Raw genomic sequence first — 15,633 nt, 5'->3', positions numbered from 1 at the left:
AGACCAATGATATCCTTATTTTAGGCCATCCAGCAGGGCCTCTTGGTCAGTTTATCAGGAATTAATTTTAGTAAAAGGATCAACAACTTATTTCATACAATTCTGACAAAGGATTTGGGACACAGCAAGTATGCTAAAAGCATTAATGATAAAGAAAGTTGAGTAAAATTGTAGGGAATTAAAAAGCAAGAGGTTATTGCTAGTAATGATTTGTATTAGAAGAATGTGAGGTGAAGTAAATATAGCATGTCCACAGTCTAGTGTAGTTTGAAAGTACTACAGAGTTTTTCTTGGAAACGTCTTATCAAATGTTATTTAGAGCATTAAAGAAAACAAGAGGAGATGTGTATCAGCATTGGCCTTAGCCATCTCTTTCCCGTTTTGTGCACGGGGTCAGGGTGCCACATCAACAGTAACCATCACCTAGAGTCAATATTCACAACATTGGGGCTGTAGATCTTGTATATTTAATGCAGCTGAAATCCAAGAACTTACCAAAAAGAGAGTTGGTCAGTTGTCGGTAATACAAATTCATGTAGGGAATCATAGCTTTTTTTTATGCTTTTGCAGCACAACTGCCCAACTGCTCATATTAGAGAAAGTCAAACACAATGTCTTGAAATGCTGAAACTGACAAAGAAAGGAGAAAGACAAATATTTTATTTGTTTATTTCACCATGAAAATGAAGTATTTGAATATCTGCTATGTAATACAACATTTAAAGGTGATTCTACTTATTTATTGCTTTGCCTATGTTTTGTTGACTAGGTTTACCCTACTACCTATGTTTTGTTGACAAGGTTTACCCTACTGACAGGTCCATTTTATTGGTTGCTGGGGAGCCTCCAGAATTATACATTTAAAGTAAAATCATGTTGATAACAGTTAAACATCAACTGCTTAAGTCTGTATTTATTGTACGGCTTAAATACCTAAACACTTCACAAAAATAATAAATTCAAATCATGTAATGCAATACAGAAGTATCAAAGTAAAAAAAAAAAAAAAAAAGTAAAAGATATAAATTATATGAATTAAATTTGCGTTTAATTCATAGGTTCATAGGGTCATAGGTGTGTACTAGGCTAATGGCCCTGGAGCCTTTACAAGCCTAGCTTATAGAAGTGCCCTGGCATTGTGCCATCTGATGTTAGTTCCCAGTGCCTGTATCAAGTAGAGGTACTAGAGTGATCCCGGGGTGAACTTTCTATTACCCATCCACTCATCAAGATTTCTCTGGAAGAGGGACAGCGAGGTGCTCTGCTTGACATGTATGTGAAGTCTATTCCAGAGCATGGGCAGTCTCTGGGTGAGGAACCTGTCCCTTAGGCATGTTCTGTTGATTGTGGTAATGAGGTTGAGGTCTCTGGAGCGTATGGTGCAGAGGAATTGGGATTTCTTTAGATGTAGCATTTCTAACAGAGCTGGGTCAGATATGGCTTTGTAAGTCAAGCAGAAATCGCCTTAAGTCAAGCATGCGATATGAGACAGAATAGCTGGAGTCTTTTGAGTCTGTCCATGTAGGACATGTGTTTAATTGCCTAGGATCCTCTTCGTGAGGTACTTCTATGGCGTCTCCAGCTGTTGCAGGTGTCTAGTGAGGTGCATGCCAAATGGGGCATTATACTCAATGATTGGTCTAATGAGCGAAGAGTAGAGAGAGACGATGACTTCTTTCTTCCTGGATGCAAAACCCTTGGTAATGAGATGTGCCATACAGAAGGGCTTTCTGACCAAAGTGGCATTGTGGTGGTCAAAGGAGAGGTTGCTGTCAACCTGCATCCCCAGATCTCTTTTAACACCTTCAGTGTTCAGTGGGCTTCCATCAATGTGGTAATTAATGGGCACTGAATTTTTACCAAAGGGGATAACGAAGCATTTTTTGGCATTAAGCTTAAGGCCATGGTTTCAACACCAGTCCTTGGTCTCAGTGAGGCCTTTCTGTAGGATGTCTGCATCATTTGGGGAGTTAATAATGGCCAGTCATCTGCAAACTTGGTCAGCCAGAGTCCCTTTGTGTTGGCATGGACTTCTGAGAAGTAGATGGTTCCCCTTTATAATCTCGAAATACTGAAATCTCGAATTTCAGTATCTTGAGACCATAAAGGTGAATGTTTAAAATAGCGAAAGTGCATAATTGCAAATTCGAATATCTGAAATTTACAGTTATGGCTTTACGCTACATTACATGCGGTGGTTTTGTGGATGGTGTCCTGTGTAGTGTGTGGATTTAGGTGCAATTTAAGGTAAGTCAGTGTTTTGTAAGGGTTTTGGGTGGGAGTTTGAATGTATGTGAGTGTGTTTGTAAGTTATACGTGTGGGTTAGGGTAGGCAGGTGAAAGTCTGAGTGTCTAAGTGTTGGATGTGTTGGTGTGTGTGTGTGTGTGTGTGTGTGTGTGTGTGTGTGTGTGAGTGTGTGTGTGTGTGTGTGTGTGTAAGAGACTGTAGAATGCCTGAGTGTGAGTTTGCTGTCTTTTTCTGTTTGTGTGATCTCGGAGTTAATATATATATATATATATATATATATATATATATATATATATATATATATACATGGGGGGGGTGCAGGGGGGATTGCCCCCTGCTTATATGTAGTGTAGGTGTGTTGATTTGTGTTATTGTGTTTGTGTATGTTTTGTTGTTTTATTTGTTGTGGTGTGGGTAGGACGGTGTATGTGTTGTGTGGTTTATGGTGTGTTAATGTTCGCGATTTTGTGTTTCACGGTTTTGGGGTTTCGGGATTTTGAGCGTTCACCTTTATGAAATGGGAACCATACACATATATATATATATATATATAGTTTAATGTATTTGTATACTAATTAGGAAAAGAAAAGCCTTGTAGTATTGGCTGCAAAAGTAGGATGCCTTAGAAAAGCTTCTTATCCTTTTTTTCATTCTCAGGTTCATTTATCTGTTTGAATACTGCCTGATATTTTCATAGCAAACCCTTGCTGTCTTGTAAACTAGTATTTTGCTTTACGTGTTTTGTCCGTGGTGATGCAGTGGTTAGCATTGCCACCTCACAGCAAGAGGTTCTCTGATTCGATTCTCGGCGGAGGTGCCTTCTGTGTGGAGTCTGCATGTCCTCCCTGTGGTTGTGTTAGTTTCCTCCGGGTGCTCCGGTTTCCTCCCACATCCCAAAGACATGCTGTAGGTGGATTGGACACTCTAAATTGGCCCTTGGTGTGAGTGCGTGCATGTGTGTGCTTTCTGTGGAAGGTTGGGCACTGGGCTGGCAACTCGACACTGTAAAACTCCACTGCCAATTGTTCTGTGGACCGTTGTTCTGCTGTGGTGATCCCTAACTGGGATAAGCCAAAAGGAGATGATGATGTTTGATAAAGAAGTCCAAATTTTTAAAATTGTGGAATTTTTTCTCACATTACCTTTAAACTCTTCTTGAGTGTGACATTCACTATGAATCAGTGAGCTTCTGTTATCCAGAGGATTTTGTATCTTGGGAAATGTTGCTTCGGGTTCTGAATGTTTATAAATGTATTTGTATTATGATCAGTTTAGGAGACTTTAAAGGAAGTCATAACAGACTCCATTGAATATGCCTGGAGAAAATGGTGAACATGGTTCATTCTGTGTTCTAGCTCTCTGGAAATAATACATCAGATAGCACACCCACTGTTTCCCCATTTAGTTTTTTAATACAAATGCTAGGAAGGTGTATGTTAAAGATATAATTTTTCTTCATTCTCTAACTGAGGCCATAAAAATGGAGATCTGTAACTATTGAGAGGTAAGGGGGTATTACCCTGAATGTGAGCCATCAGGGACACAGCTAACAGGTGCCGGTAGTGGGGACTCAGGGCTGAAGCATTGAAGTATTCGGTGCATGGTGATTTAATGGTAGCAAGCTGCTTGTTACATTACTGGGGGAGTATTCGCTTTATAGAAGACTTTTTCCTCTTGGTTTCTAATGTAGAGTACTTTTTATTGTCTCCTCATCCTTGAGATTTGAGTTGAGATGTTCCATTATTGTCATCTGCACACGGTGCTTGACGTCTTACTATGGCTCTGATAAAATGCTTAGAAAACATTTGCATGAGTATTTGCAAGACAGGCTATGGTTTTGCAGGGTTAAACCTCATTGCAAGCTCTTTATTTAAATGTGCTTAGTTTTCAATCATTTCAGAGTAATGAATGCACAGAGAAACACTTCTGTCTCCCACACACAAACTATGTGTAACTCTACCACAATCAACTACATATATTTTCAGACAAATGAGCATTCAACCAAGCAGACTTTCAACCACTTAATTTTAGTCATGTGCAATTCAAGCAAAAAGACGTTTAACCAAATGTCCTAGTTCCCTCTTATCAGTCTCTGTAATATATTTCATTATTTCAATACATGTAATGTATAGTTCTTAAATTTACTATGTTCATGTTAAAAGTATACAGGTGAATAGTAGACAGTTTGCAGGCAATTTCATGCCTAGCCAATGGCCAGGCAGTTACCAAAGGTGAGAATTAAACCTTGTACCTTGTGACTGTGAAATATACACCTTAACCATTAAGCTAACCTTGTTGAGCCTGCCCCTCCCCTTGTATGTTGACACAGAAATGATAAAGTATGCAGAATCAGTCTGACTGTATTACTTTTTTTTTTATCTAACCTTTACTGCATTATGATTCTTTAGTCTGTGCCAGTGGACGATATGGGAAGAACTGTGCCGAAGACTGCTTTTGTACAAATAATGGAACATGTAATCCTATAGATGGTTCATGTCAGTGCCTTCCTGGATGGATTGGGAAAGACTGCTCGCAATGTAAGTGTGGGTTTATTTCAAATACAATACAGAGTCCACTATATGTTAAACTGTGTTCCAAATATGATGTTGAAATGCTCCAGGAAAATGTCAGCCCTTTGATAAGAACCATGTAATACCATATACAAATCCTCATAAATTCCCACACTTTGAAAAATGTAAGCAATATTTGCAGGAATTTATGCAATAAATGTTCCAGCATAAATATGCTGACCATATGGGATGCACTGATTAGAATTACTATAATCTGAACACAGTAGAATTAATTACAAGCTTATCATATAACCAGAAATCATATGCCAATGCTAGTGTACAGACCTGAAAATTCCATGTAATAGCATAGTTTCACTTAGCATTCCCAGTATACACACCTGAAAATACTGTGTAATAACATAGTTTTGTGTAACATAGCAAGGGTGTAGTCCTGAAAATGCTATGTAATAGAATGGTTTCACATAACATTGCCAGTGTACAGAACTGAAAATACAATTTAATAGCATGGTTTCACATAGCATTGCCAATCTACAGAACTGAAAATGCTGTGTAATGGCATGGTTTCACATAGCATTGCCAGTGTACAGAACTGAAAATGCTATGTAATAGCATGGTTTCACATAGCATTGCCAGTGTACAGAACTGAAAATGTTATGTAATGGCATGGTTTCACATAGCATTGCCAGTGTACAGAACTGAAAATGCTATGTAATTGCATGCTTTCACATAGCATTGCCAGTGTACAGAACTGAAAATGTTATGTAATGGCATGGTTTCACATAGCATTGCCAGTGTACAGAACTGAAAATGCTATGTAATAGCATGATTTCCCATAGCACTGCCAGTGTACAGAACTGAAAATGCAATGTAATAGCATGGTTTCACATAGCATTGCCAGTGTACAGAAATGAAAATGCTATGTAATAGCATGGTTTCACATAGAATTGCCAGTGTACAGAACTGAAAATACTGGGTAATAACATAGTTTCATGCAGCATAGCAAGGGTGTAGTCTTGAAAATGTTATGTAATAGCATGGTTTCACAATGCATTGCCAGTGTACAGAACTGAAAATGCTATGTAATAGCATGGTTTCCCATAGCACTGCCAGTGTACAAAACTGAAAATGCTATGTAATAGCATGGTTTCACATAGCACTGCCAGTGTACAGAACTGAAAATGCTATGTAAAAGCATGGTTTCACATAGCACTGCCAGTGTACAGAACTGAAAATGCTATGTAATAGCATGGTTTCACATAGCATTGCCAGTGTACAGTTACAGTTTCAGATACACTTGATATTCATTAGCTGATGAAAGGCACAGGCAGGTATGACAATGAGAGTTTTTTGCCTGCTTGATACCCCTCCTACCTACATGCAGTTGGTCTGTTTGTTCCTTGTATGTGGGGGCAAGAGCCAAGTCCATTCATTCCCTGGTCAGGATGAGAGCTGTGACATGAGCCTAATCATCCCATTTGTTTCCCTTAAGGGGAAAAGCGGGCATGAGGGACTGGGTCAACGTGCTTCTTTGGACATTTCCCTCTCCTCCCCAGTCTAAGCCCTCCATTTTGAAGCTAGGATGCTGCTAAAACTGCTGCCAGGAAAACATAGGTATTTTTCCACTTATACCTAATCCTATGGCATATTATGCATTGTAACAGCATTTTGACAGAAATGCTACCATGTTTATCCTTAAACTCCTTTGCAGATGCCTGGCAGTAGGTCAAAACACAACCCTCTCCCTGAGATGGGTAAGCCCAAAAATGTTGCTCACACCCATCCCCCTATTGGGTTTTTCCTGCTTCCCCTGTCACTACTCAAACACATGTCAGCTGTGGAGTAGTTAAGGCTTTATCCCATAATGCCGCAGAGCAACATGGCATACTTTTATTGATATGATGGTAGTGCCAGGTTTAGTTGGTGGTGTGGTAATTTAAAAAATTGCTTGACACTCCCATGCTTTCAGTACTGCATATTACATGACTGCCCATTAGTAACTACGTTGCAGTGCACGTTATTGCTTCTTTTGACTAGATTCTGTAATCAAACAATATTGTCTTGATAGTGATACATTGTTGCTGTCCTGTTATGGATTTATTAATAGTGCAGGAAAATAACTCTAAGTCTACTCACAAATCCCTAACAGACAACATAGTCAACAGTGATGGACAAGCAGATGCTGCAGAAAAACTTATTTTCCTTTCTGAATATTTGAAGGTTAATTTTCTAATCATGCAGTATAACAATCTGTATATGATCCCTGACACAAGGATTTTATTAAATCTTCACATTGCAGTTATTCATGAGTAACTAGAGTGACATTTTCATCTAGGCTAGTTATAGTTTTTGGGAACCCATAGCTGAATCTGGAATCATGGGCCCCCAAAAGAATTAATATATTAGTAACACATGTAGCAGGATTAAGTGAGTAAGACTCCCCACAGAGAATGCAGCAGATGCTGAGATCTAAACAGAACTGACAAAATCAGAGTATTCCCAGCAGGATTACAGGGGATTAGAACTGTCAGGAGGAGAGGTGTTGTCACAAAAACCCAGTGCAGTTAACAAAGACAAGAAGACTAATGCAAGACCAACAAAATCAAAAGACCTGTCATGGGATTAACCCACTCAAGGGTATCCAGATGGATTAATGGAGTTTTGATGTCCCAGAAGGATTAATTTCTTCAATTCAACTGTTCTCCTGATAAAAGAAGTCAAAACCCTTGGTAGAATTAGCAGATAAACAAATAACAAAATAAAACTGGAATCCCTACAGGATAAACAGAATCAAAAAGATCGAGCAGTCAGAAGCTAGATTGCTGCTAAAACTGCTGCCAGGAAAGCATATGTATTTTTCCACTTATACCAAATCCTCTGGCATATTATGCACAGTGGTAGTATTCAAAGGTAAGCTCTTTTAGCAGAATGGGATAAAAGTCTTGATTATGACCTAGGTTTAGCAGAATGGGATAAAAGTCCTGATTATGAACTAGGTATTAGCAGAATGGTATAAAAGTCCTGATTATGACCTAGGTTTTAGCAGAATGGGATAAAAGTCTTGACTATGACCTAGGTTTTAGCAGAATGGGATAAAAGTCTTGATTATGACTTAGGTTTTAGCAGAATGGGATAAAAGTCCTGATTATGACCTAGGTGACCCAAGTTTAAGTAGCAGCTTGGAAACTTGATGACTATTGGTGCAATGAATGAAAGGAGTGGCATGGCTTTGTTCTGTTGTCATTCTTCAGGGCAGGAACTAGGGTGTGCTTTATGTGAAGTGCTTTACCTAGAGGATACTTAGCTGTGCCCTGGGAGTACTGCGGATACAGATCCTGGCTGACATTCTTGACAGAGGCAGGTTAACACTCCTTACAGAGGATCCTTGCACATCCTACCCTTGGATACATAGCACACATGTGCAGAAGGTGTTAAGGCTGTAACCTACAGCAAATCACCACCTCCCTTATAGAGCACTTGTGTTTCTCAAGTTCTCTCTCCTGTCTGCCTTCCAGCCCTATTTCAAAAGTTCTCCCTCCCCCCATGTTATGGGGATCAGCTGGTTATCCCAAGCTTGGAGAGATTAAACTAGACATAAGAAATGTGGCATCAAGTCAGAGAAGGGACTTTCCCCACTGCCATGGAAAACATCCATTCAACCCACAGGTAAGAACCTATAGTAAAACATAATAGTAGCATTAAAAGAGCTCCTCTCATCATTTTTGTCAGAGTCATACAAATGTATTGAGGCACCCCCTCCCCCACCAGAAGAGTAAAAGAGTCAGGTGATTGGCATCAGATTAAATAGACTCATGCAGCCCTGTGTCTTAATTAAGTGTACTGCACACAACTGCATACAGCTTGTGTTTATTATTCTGACAATTTAACTGCATTTTTCATTGCAACTAGAAATGCATTTTTGTCTCCTGATTCCTAGTTAACAATCAGGCCCCCCCCCCCACACTTACCCAGTTTTGAGACTCCTGCAACCCATTCATTCCTCCTAGGGGTAATGGGCAAGTGTCAGGAGCAGTGCCTTTATCCATTGGGATATAATTTATTATATTTTATTATTATTTATATATAATAATTCATCTTTGTTTTCTATGTCCCAAGAGATGGTATGCAGTAGCTGAGAGACACCGCTCCCACTTCCATGAGAGGAATCCTAAGTGTATACCACAAGGCCAGCAGTATGAGATCCAGAAATCACAAAATAAAAATACTAGTTCTGTTGCATATAACTGGCTGAAAACAGCCCTTTATTAGTAAAACAGACCGGTTTCGGCAACCAATGCCTTCTTCAGTGTATAAACATGTTACACAAAATACCATTCATTTATAGACACACCCCACCTGGGAGACAAGTGGAAAATGCAACCAATGTATGCTTAAAGAGGAAGAGCACAAAAATATATATACACTGCTGTAATGGCCAATAGTAAATGCAATCATGGCCTAATGCTAAAAAATATACATAGCTATACTGCATAATTAAGCATGAAAACATGGCTTAACATTATATAACAAATATAACATTTGTATAGATTTCATGTAATAATGAAAAAAATATTTAGAAAAAATATTATTAAATGCCCCCAACATATTATATTGAGTATCATGAATGTAACTAGTATGAGAAAACACATAATATGGTTAGTATAATCATAACCATGGGGTCACATCAAGAACATGAACAAAGTGCACTAGGTGTTCCAACCAAAAAATGTGTGGTTAATACATGATGATGTAGCCGAATTGGGGAATCCATGCTTGGTCCAAGATTCCATAAAGCTTGGTTCAGCTATAATCGAAGAAGGTATGTTGATATACAATTCATGGAATTCTATATGAAACATGTGAAAAACTGTAGAAAAAGATAGAGGCATATAGATTACTATAAACCAATAATCATAATAATTCGTGATGAAAATATGTTGATAAGTCATTTAACACATAAACCTGAAACATGAACTATACCCACCTCTATCCCAATGGTTACAAGTGGTCATTGAGTCCAGGGGGAAATAGCGCCCCCAAAGTAATGATCCAATGTTGTTCCTTATGAGTAAGAATTTTATGCCATCCCTGTGGATTGCTGCGGTCACCCAAAATTCTGTCAATGATTACAAAGGAAAACTGTGCTTCAGGATGTTTGAGAGTATGTCTGTACAGGGCATTGGTGTCTTTCTTGATTTTAATATCTGATCTATGCTCATTGATCCTTGTTCTCAAGGGTCTAGAGGTTTGACCTACATAAAAAGCTAAACACCGACAAGTTCCCAAATAAATCAGCCAACTGCTGCTGCAGTTGCCAAATATTCTGCATTGATACACTTTGCTGGTATTACGACTAGTAAATTCCTTGGTCTTAATAACTTGTTTGCATGAGCCACAATGACCACACGGAAAAGTGCCTATTAATATGTCCCCTGATATTGTCATTTGATGGTGTATTGCTCCCCCAATTTCTTTATGTTTGAAATGTGAAAAGAGAGAACCAAGAGTTCTCCCTCTCCTATAAGAGAAGTGGCATTTCTGATCCAATATTGTTCTCAAATATTCGTTGGCCATGAGAATATTCCAATGCCTATTAATAATACCCTTAAGAGCATTGGAATTTCTACCAAACGTAGTAACAAACTGAATGATATTTGTGGAGCAATCCCTAGTGTTAGATTGATACTCTAACAAAGTTTTTCTCTCAATATTGTTGGTCAAATTCCAGGCATTAAGAATGTCTTGGTGTCTATAGCCCCTATTGGCAAACCTGTGATAGAGATCCAAACCATCTCGATCAAAATCACCATGTGTCGAGCTCAAGCGTTTGATACGCATAAACTGTGACTTGGGGATGTTGCGGATGGTGTGGCCTGGGTGCATGCTGGAGGCATGCAACAAATTATTATATTGAGGATATTTGCGATAGGATCTAGTGTTCAGTGTATGGTCAGTATTTCTGGTGACGGTAACATCCAAAAAGTTAATGCTTTGGAGATCGTATGTAACCGTAAACTCTATACCCCATACATTTTGGTTAAGATATTCAACAAATTCCTGTAGATACCTAACATCTGCCCACCACACCATCCAGCAATCATCCAAGTACCTGCACCAAATGTCTATTTCGACCAAAAAGAGGTTATGAAGTGGGTCATAGATCATGTATTCTTCAAAATATGCCATGAATAAATCGGCATAAATGGGAGCAAAGGATGCTCCCATTGCCGTGCCCTGCAGTTGCCAATAGCATAGTCCTTGGAAATAAAAAACATTCTTGTTGAGAACATGTTCTGTCATGCAAATAAGCAATGTATTGAACCCTGGAGAGTATAAAGCAGCCCTATCCAACCAATATTGAAGGGCCTGTAGACCAGCCCAATGTGGAATGCTAGTATATAAGGCCTTGACGTCCAATGAACACATAAGCCACCCCGGCTCAAGTTGGCAGTCCTGTATGATCTGTAAAAATTGGGTCATATCTTGCAATCTAGCCCTTACGAAACACAACAATGGTTTAAGATATTGGGTAAGAAAGGCAGATAAAGGTCTATCAAAGACCCAATACCAGATACAATTGGTCTGCCTGGTGGATTGGTGATGGACTTATGTATTTTTGGTAGCAAATATAATATTTGTTTCTGAGGATCCTTAACTGTTAGCTGAAAAACACAATTTTTAGTTATAATACCCTCCTCAAGAGCAAGATTCAAAAACCTATCTATTTCCTGTTTGAAATGAGTAGTAGGATCATATGCCATGTGCATGTAGCATCTTTTGTCAGACAGTTGAGATTGACCCTCATTCAGGTATAAACTCATGTCCATGACAACCACAGCTCCCCCCTTGTCTGCTGGTAGGATGGCAATATTTTTGTTCTCCCTAAGCTCATTGAGTGCAGTAGATTCCTGAGTAGATAGATTGGATCTCATTATGTCGTGTTCTCTATGTGCAAAATGTAGGTCTCTAAGTACTGCTTGCAAAAAAACTGAAACATGTTTATGCATAGGTGGTTGAAAATCAGATTTGATAAATCTAAACTCCTCAGTTCTTTGGGAGTCTTTATCTGCAAAAAACAGTTTCAAATTCAAGTTACGGCAGAAACTCATGACATCAGTGACAGTATTATGTTCATTACAAAAGAACCCAGGGATAAAACCCAAGCCTTTATTCAAAAGTTGTAAATGCCGTACAGACAAAGTTTCCTTAGATAAATTCAAAACATTTTGATTCACCTCTTGATTTACGTTAGAAAACTTTGGATCAACCCCTCGAGGGAATTGGGCATGTTTACCACTTCTGTGTTTGCGTCCACCCCTACGCCTGGGACCTTGTCTAAAGGGATAACTCTATTCGATTTTTTTCTATGTGGTGAATCCTTATTGCTGGAACTGTCATAATCAGTACATGGGGAATCCTCCCCTGTTGAGCTGGCATATGTTTGATCCTTGTTTTTCAAAATAGACCGAGGTCTTTTTTTGTTAAGACTATGAGTGGGAACATTAGATGTGGAGCCGGAGCTGGTACCTATGAATTTCACTGTTCTCTGGGAGTCAAAAGGGCGCCCCCTTTGATAGTCCATATAATCTCTTTTAAACTTTTTGATTTTTCTGTCTTTAGTAATTTTATCATGGTTTGTGAGTTCCTGTGATAGCTTGTTGATAGAGTCTTGAAATGATGTTTGAGACTCAAATCTTTTACAATCTAAACACATAGTTTTGACTTCCTGAAGGTTAATGTCAATCATACGTTCATAATACTGAGCCAGTATGTTGACAAAAAGCATGGACCCTTTCTGTAAGGCTTCACGCCACTCATTAGATAATTTGTCTCCTTGTCTGCCAACCAATGGTTGTAACCGAATACGAAGACCCCTTGGGGCTATATTTTTATGTAAATATGCCCGGAACAAACGCAAGTGCCATATGTTTGATCTCAGGTTCTTAAGACCCTTGGAAAGAGAATTAAATGCCAATTCACAATTCATGGCTGATTGTTCCACTGATTCATTGGAATTGCTGCCTGGCGAGGCATGGATACCGAAAACTCCAATGTCCTCCCGATCGGCACACAATCCAGTAATGATACTGTCTAGGTCCATGCTTAATATATGTTACAAGCCCCAAAACCAGAAACCACAAACCAGGTTAAAACACTATGAATGAGAATCAGTATTTAATAATAGTATATAGTGATGATGGATATCAGCCCCTGAGTCACATCAAGATTCCCTACTTACTACCAAAAAAATGGTAGTTATACCAAAGAAACCCCCCACACACAATGCCAGCACAGCAAGAGGAGATATCAAAGTAAGAACCAAACCAATAGTCTGAATATGCAGTCAATATACCTTAAAATTAGGTGTAGGTGACCTCTAAAAGTGTAGGTCTGTTGTGCAGCCCAAATAGTACCAATCTAAAAGATGTGCCCAGTAAATAGCCAAAATCCGTATGATATTAACAGACAATCAATACAACAACACTGTAGGGCATAATTGGATTATAGGGCCTGCAGTGCATATAATAAAGCTTGGTAAAAACCACTAATATTCCTAGCTAAACCTAAAAAGGTATATCCAAGACTAATATAGTGATGTAAAAAGCATACAATGGCAAAAGTGCCTATAATAATATATATATCTCAACAGTATATCAAAGAAATATATATCAATATTATGATACTCACAAGATATATACTGTGCATATAAGTAAGAACCAAGTTAACAAAATCAGTTAAAAAACTGTATTAATAATATAGTTGGCTCCAAAAAGCCTGCTGCAGAACCTGATATATATATATAAAAATGCACAGACCATATAATTAGTAACCTACACCATGGAGAAATAACACAGTATAGAGGAAAAATAATGATGTTGTACTAGAAACCAAAAAATTTACAAAATATGACAGGCAGTCATTGACAAAAGTGATGCAAACAGTTATTGAAAAAGCAGCATCTCCACTAATGTAGAAAAGCATACACATATAGATATAATGAAAGAATATAAACTGTTCACCAGCTTCCTGTTATAACGCAATCTGTGTCCGCAAAACAATCACTGATATCCCCAACCTCGAAAGATTGCTGTTTATATTTGTCAAAAAGTCGACCACCATTCAATAATGCGCCAGTTACATTAAGCATAGACATTCATAGTTCCCCTGCCAGTTTTTGTATATTGATAACAAAACTTCGACTGAAGTACCCAGTAATTAGACAAATGATAAAGTTCACTAAGCAGTCTGATAAACATTTAGTTACAGAAGCACAGCACCAACCCCGTTTAGGCAAAAGTCCAACAGTTTGTCGCACTCTATGCTGATCCAAAGATAAACAACCACCTGAAACACCTCCAAATTAGTTATGAACCTCAGACCACATAGGAATCCGTAAATAAACCCTCCGTATATTGTAAAAATTGAAAAAATGCGACTAAGGCTCTCAAATAATTCAAACAAACATATCCAGTTGCACGACCTACCCACATAAACTCCTTTTTAAATAAAACCCATAACCAGCATTTCGATTCATATATTCAAGCTAAATCAATAGACAATAACACAATATAGAGGAAAAATAATGATGTTGTACAAAAAACAAATATTACAAGATATGGCAGGCAGTCATTGACACAAGTAATGCAAACAATTATTGAAAAAGCAGCATGTCCACAAATTTAGAGAAGCATACACATATAGATGTAGTAAAAGAATATAAATTGTTCATCAGCTTCCTGTTATCATAACGCAATCCGTGTTCGCAAAACAGTCACTGATATCACCAACCTTGAAAGATTGCTGTTAGTATTCGTCAAAAAGTCGACCACTATTCAATGATGCTCCAGTTGCATTAAGCATAAACATTCATAGTTCCCCTACCAGTTCTTGTATATTGATAACGAAACTTCGACTGAAGTACCCAATAGTTGGACAAACGATAAAGTTCACTAAGCAGTCTGATGAAAACACTTAGTTACAGAAGCACAGCACCAACCCCATTTAGGTGAAAGTCCAACAGTTTGTCCCACTCTATGCTGATCCAAAGTTAAACGACCACCTGAAGCGCCTCCAAATTAGTTATGAACATCAGACCACATAGACATCCGTAAATAAACCCTCCATATGTTGTAAAATTTGAAAAAATGCGACTAAGGCTCTCGAAAACTTCCAACAAACATATCCAGTTGCAGGACCTGCCAACATAAACTTCTGTTTAAATAAAACACATAACCAACATTTCGATTCATATATTCAAGCTAAATCAAACCTTGAATATATAGTCCTTGAAACAACAGCTCCTCGTTTAGAATGATGATGCGTAGGCCCCATAGATATATACAAACGCCACCATGATACGCAAAAAGCCCATTTTGAAGAAGAAAATCACGATGTAGTACCATCAATGATAGGTTGCATACATCCAAAAAAACTAGTCTCACAGGTCCGATGGTCAAATAAAAATGAAAAAATAGATAAAATAAAAAAGTCAGGGGAGGATTCCCCTGTACTGAAAAACGACAGTTTCCAGATCCTTTGTCCTACAGCATAGCTAAGAAAGCACAACCAAACATGATGCTATGCAGGTAGGTTGATGCACGGCCAAAACCATTCAAATGTATACCACAAGGCCAGCAGTATGAGATCCAGAAATCACAAAATAAAAATAAAAATACTAGTTCTGTTGCATATAACTGGCTGAAAACAGCCCTTTATTAGTAAGACAGACCGGTTTCGGCAACCAATGCCTTCTTCAGTGTATAAACATTTTACACAAAATACCATTCATTTATAGACACAACCCACCTGGGAGACAAGTGGAAAATGCAACCAATGTATGCTTAAAGAGGAAGAGCA

The 15,633-nt window shown here is 38.3% G+C and overlaps 1 protein-coding gene across 1 annotated transcript in view; it reads left to right on the top strand.

The window, feature by feature from the left end:
* Positions 1–15,633, top strand: part of MEGF11 (multiple EGF like domains 11) — a 4,956,374-nt gene that overhangs the window by 4,596,743 nt on the left and 343,998 nt on the right. The window contains 1 exon segment of the mRNA XM_044077861.1: positions 4,657–4,785. Within this exon segment, the coding sequence (XP_043933796.1) occupies positions 4,657–4,785 (129 nt within the window).

The sequence above is a fragment of the Protopterus annectens genome, chromosome 7.part0 (assembly GCF_019279795.1).
Source record: "Protopterus annectens isolate FY-2018-M chromosome 7.part0, PAN1.0, whole genome shotgun sequence".
Taxonomy (NCBI): Eukaryota; Metazoa; Chordata; order Ceratodontiformes; family Protopteridae; genus Protopterus; species Protopterus annectens.
The sequence above is the reverse complement of the archived record's forward strand: the minus strand, read 5'-3'. Positions and strand labels throughout refer to the sequence as shown.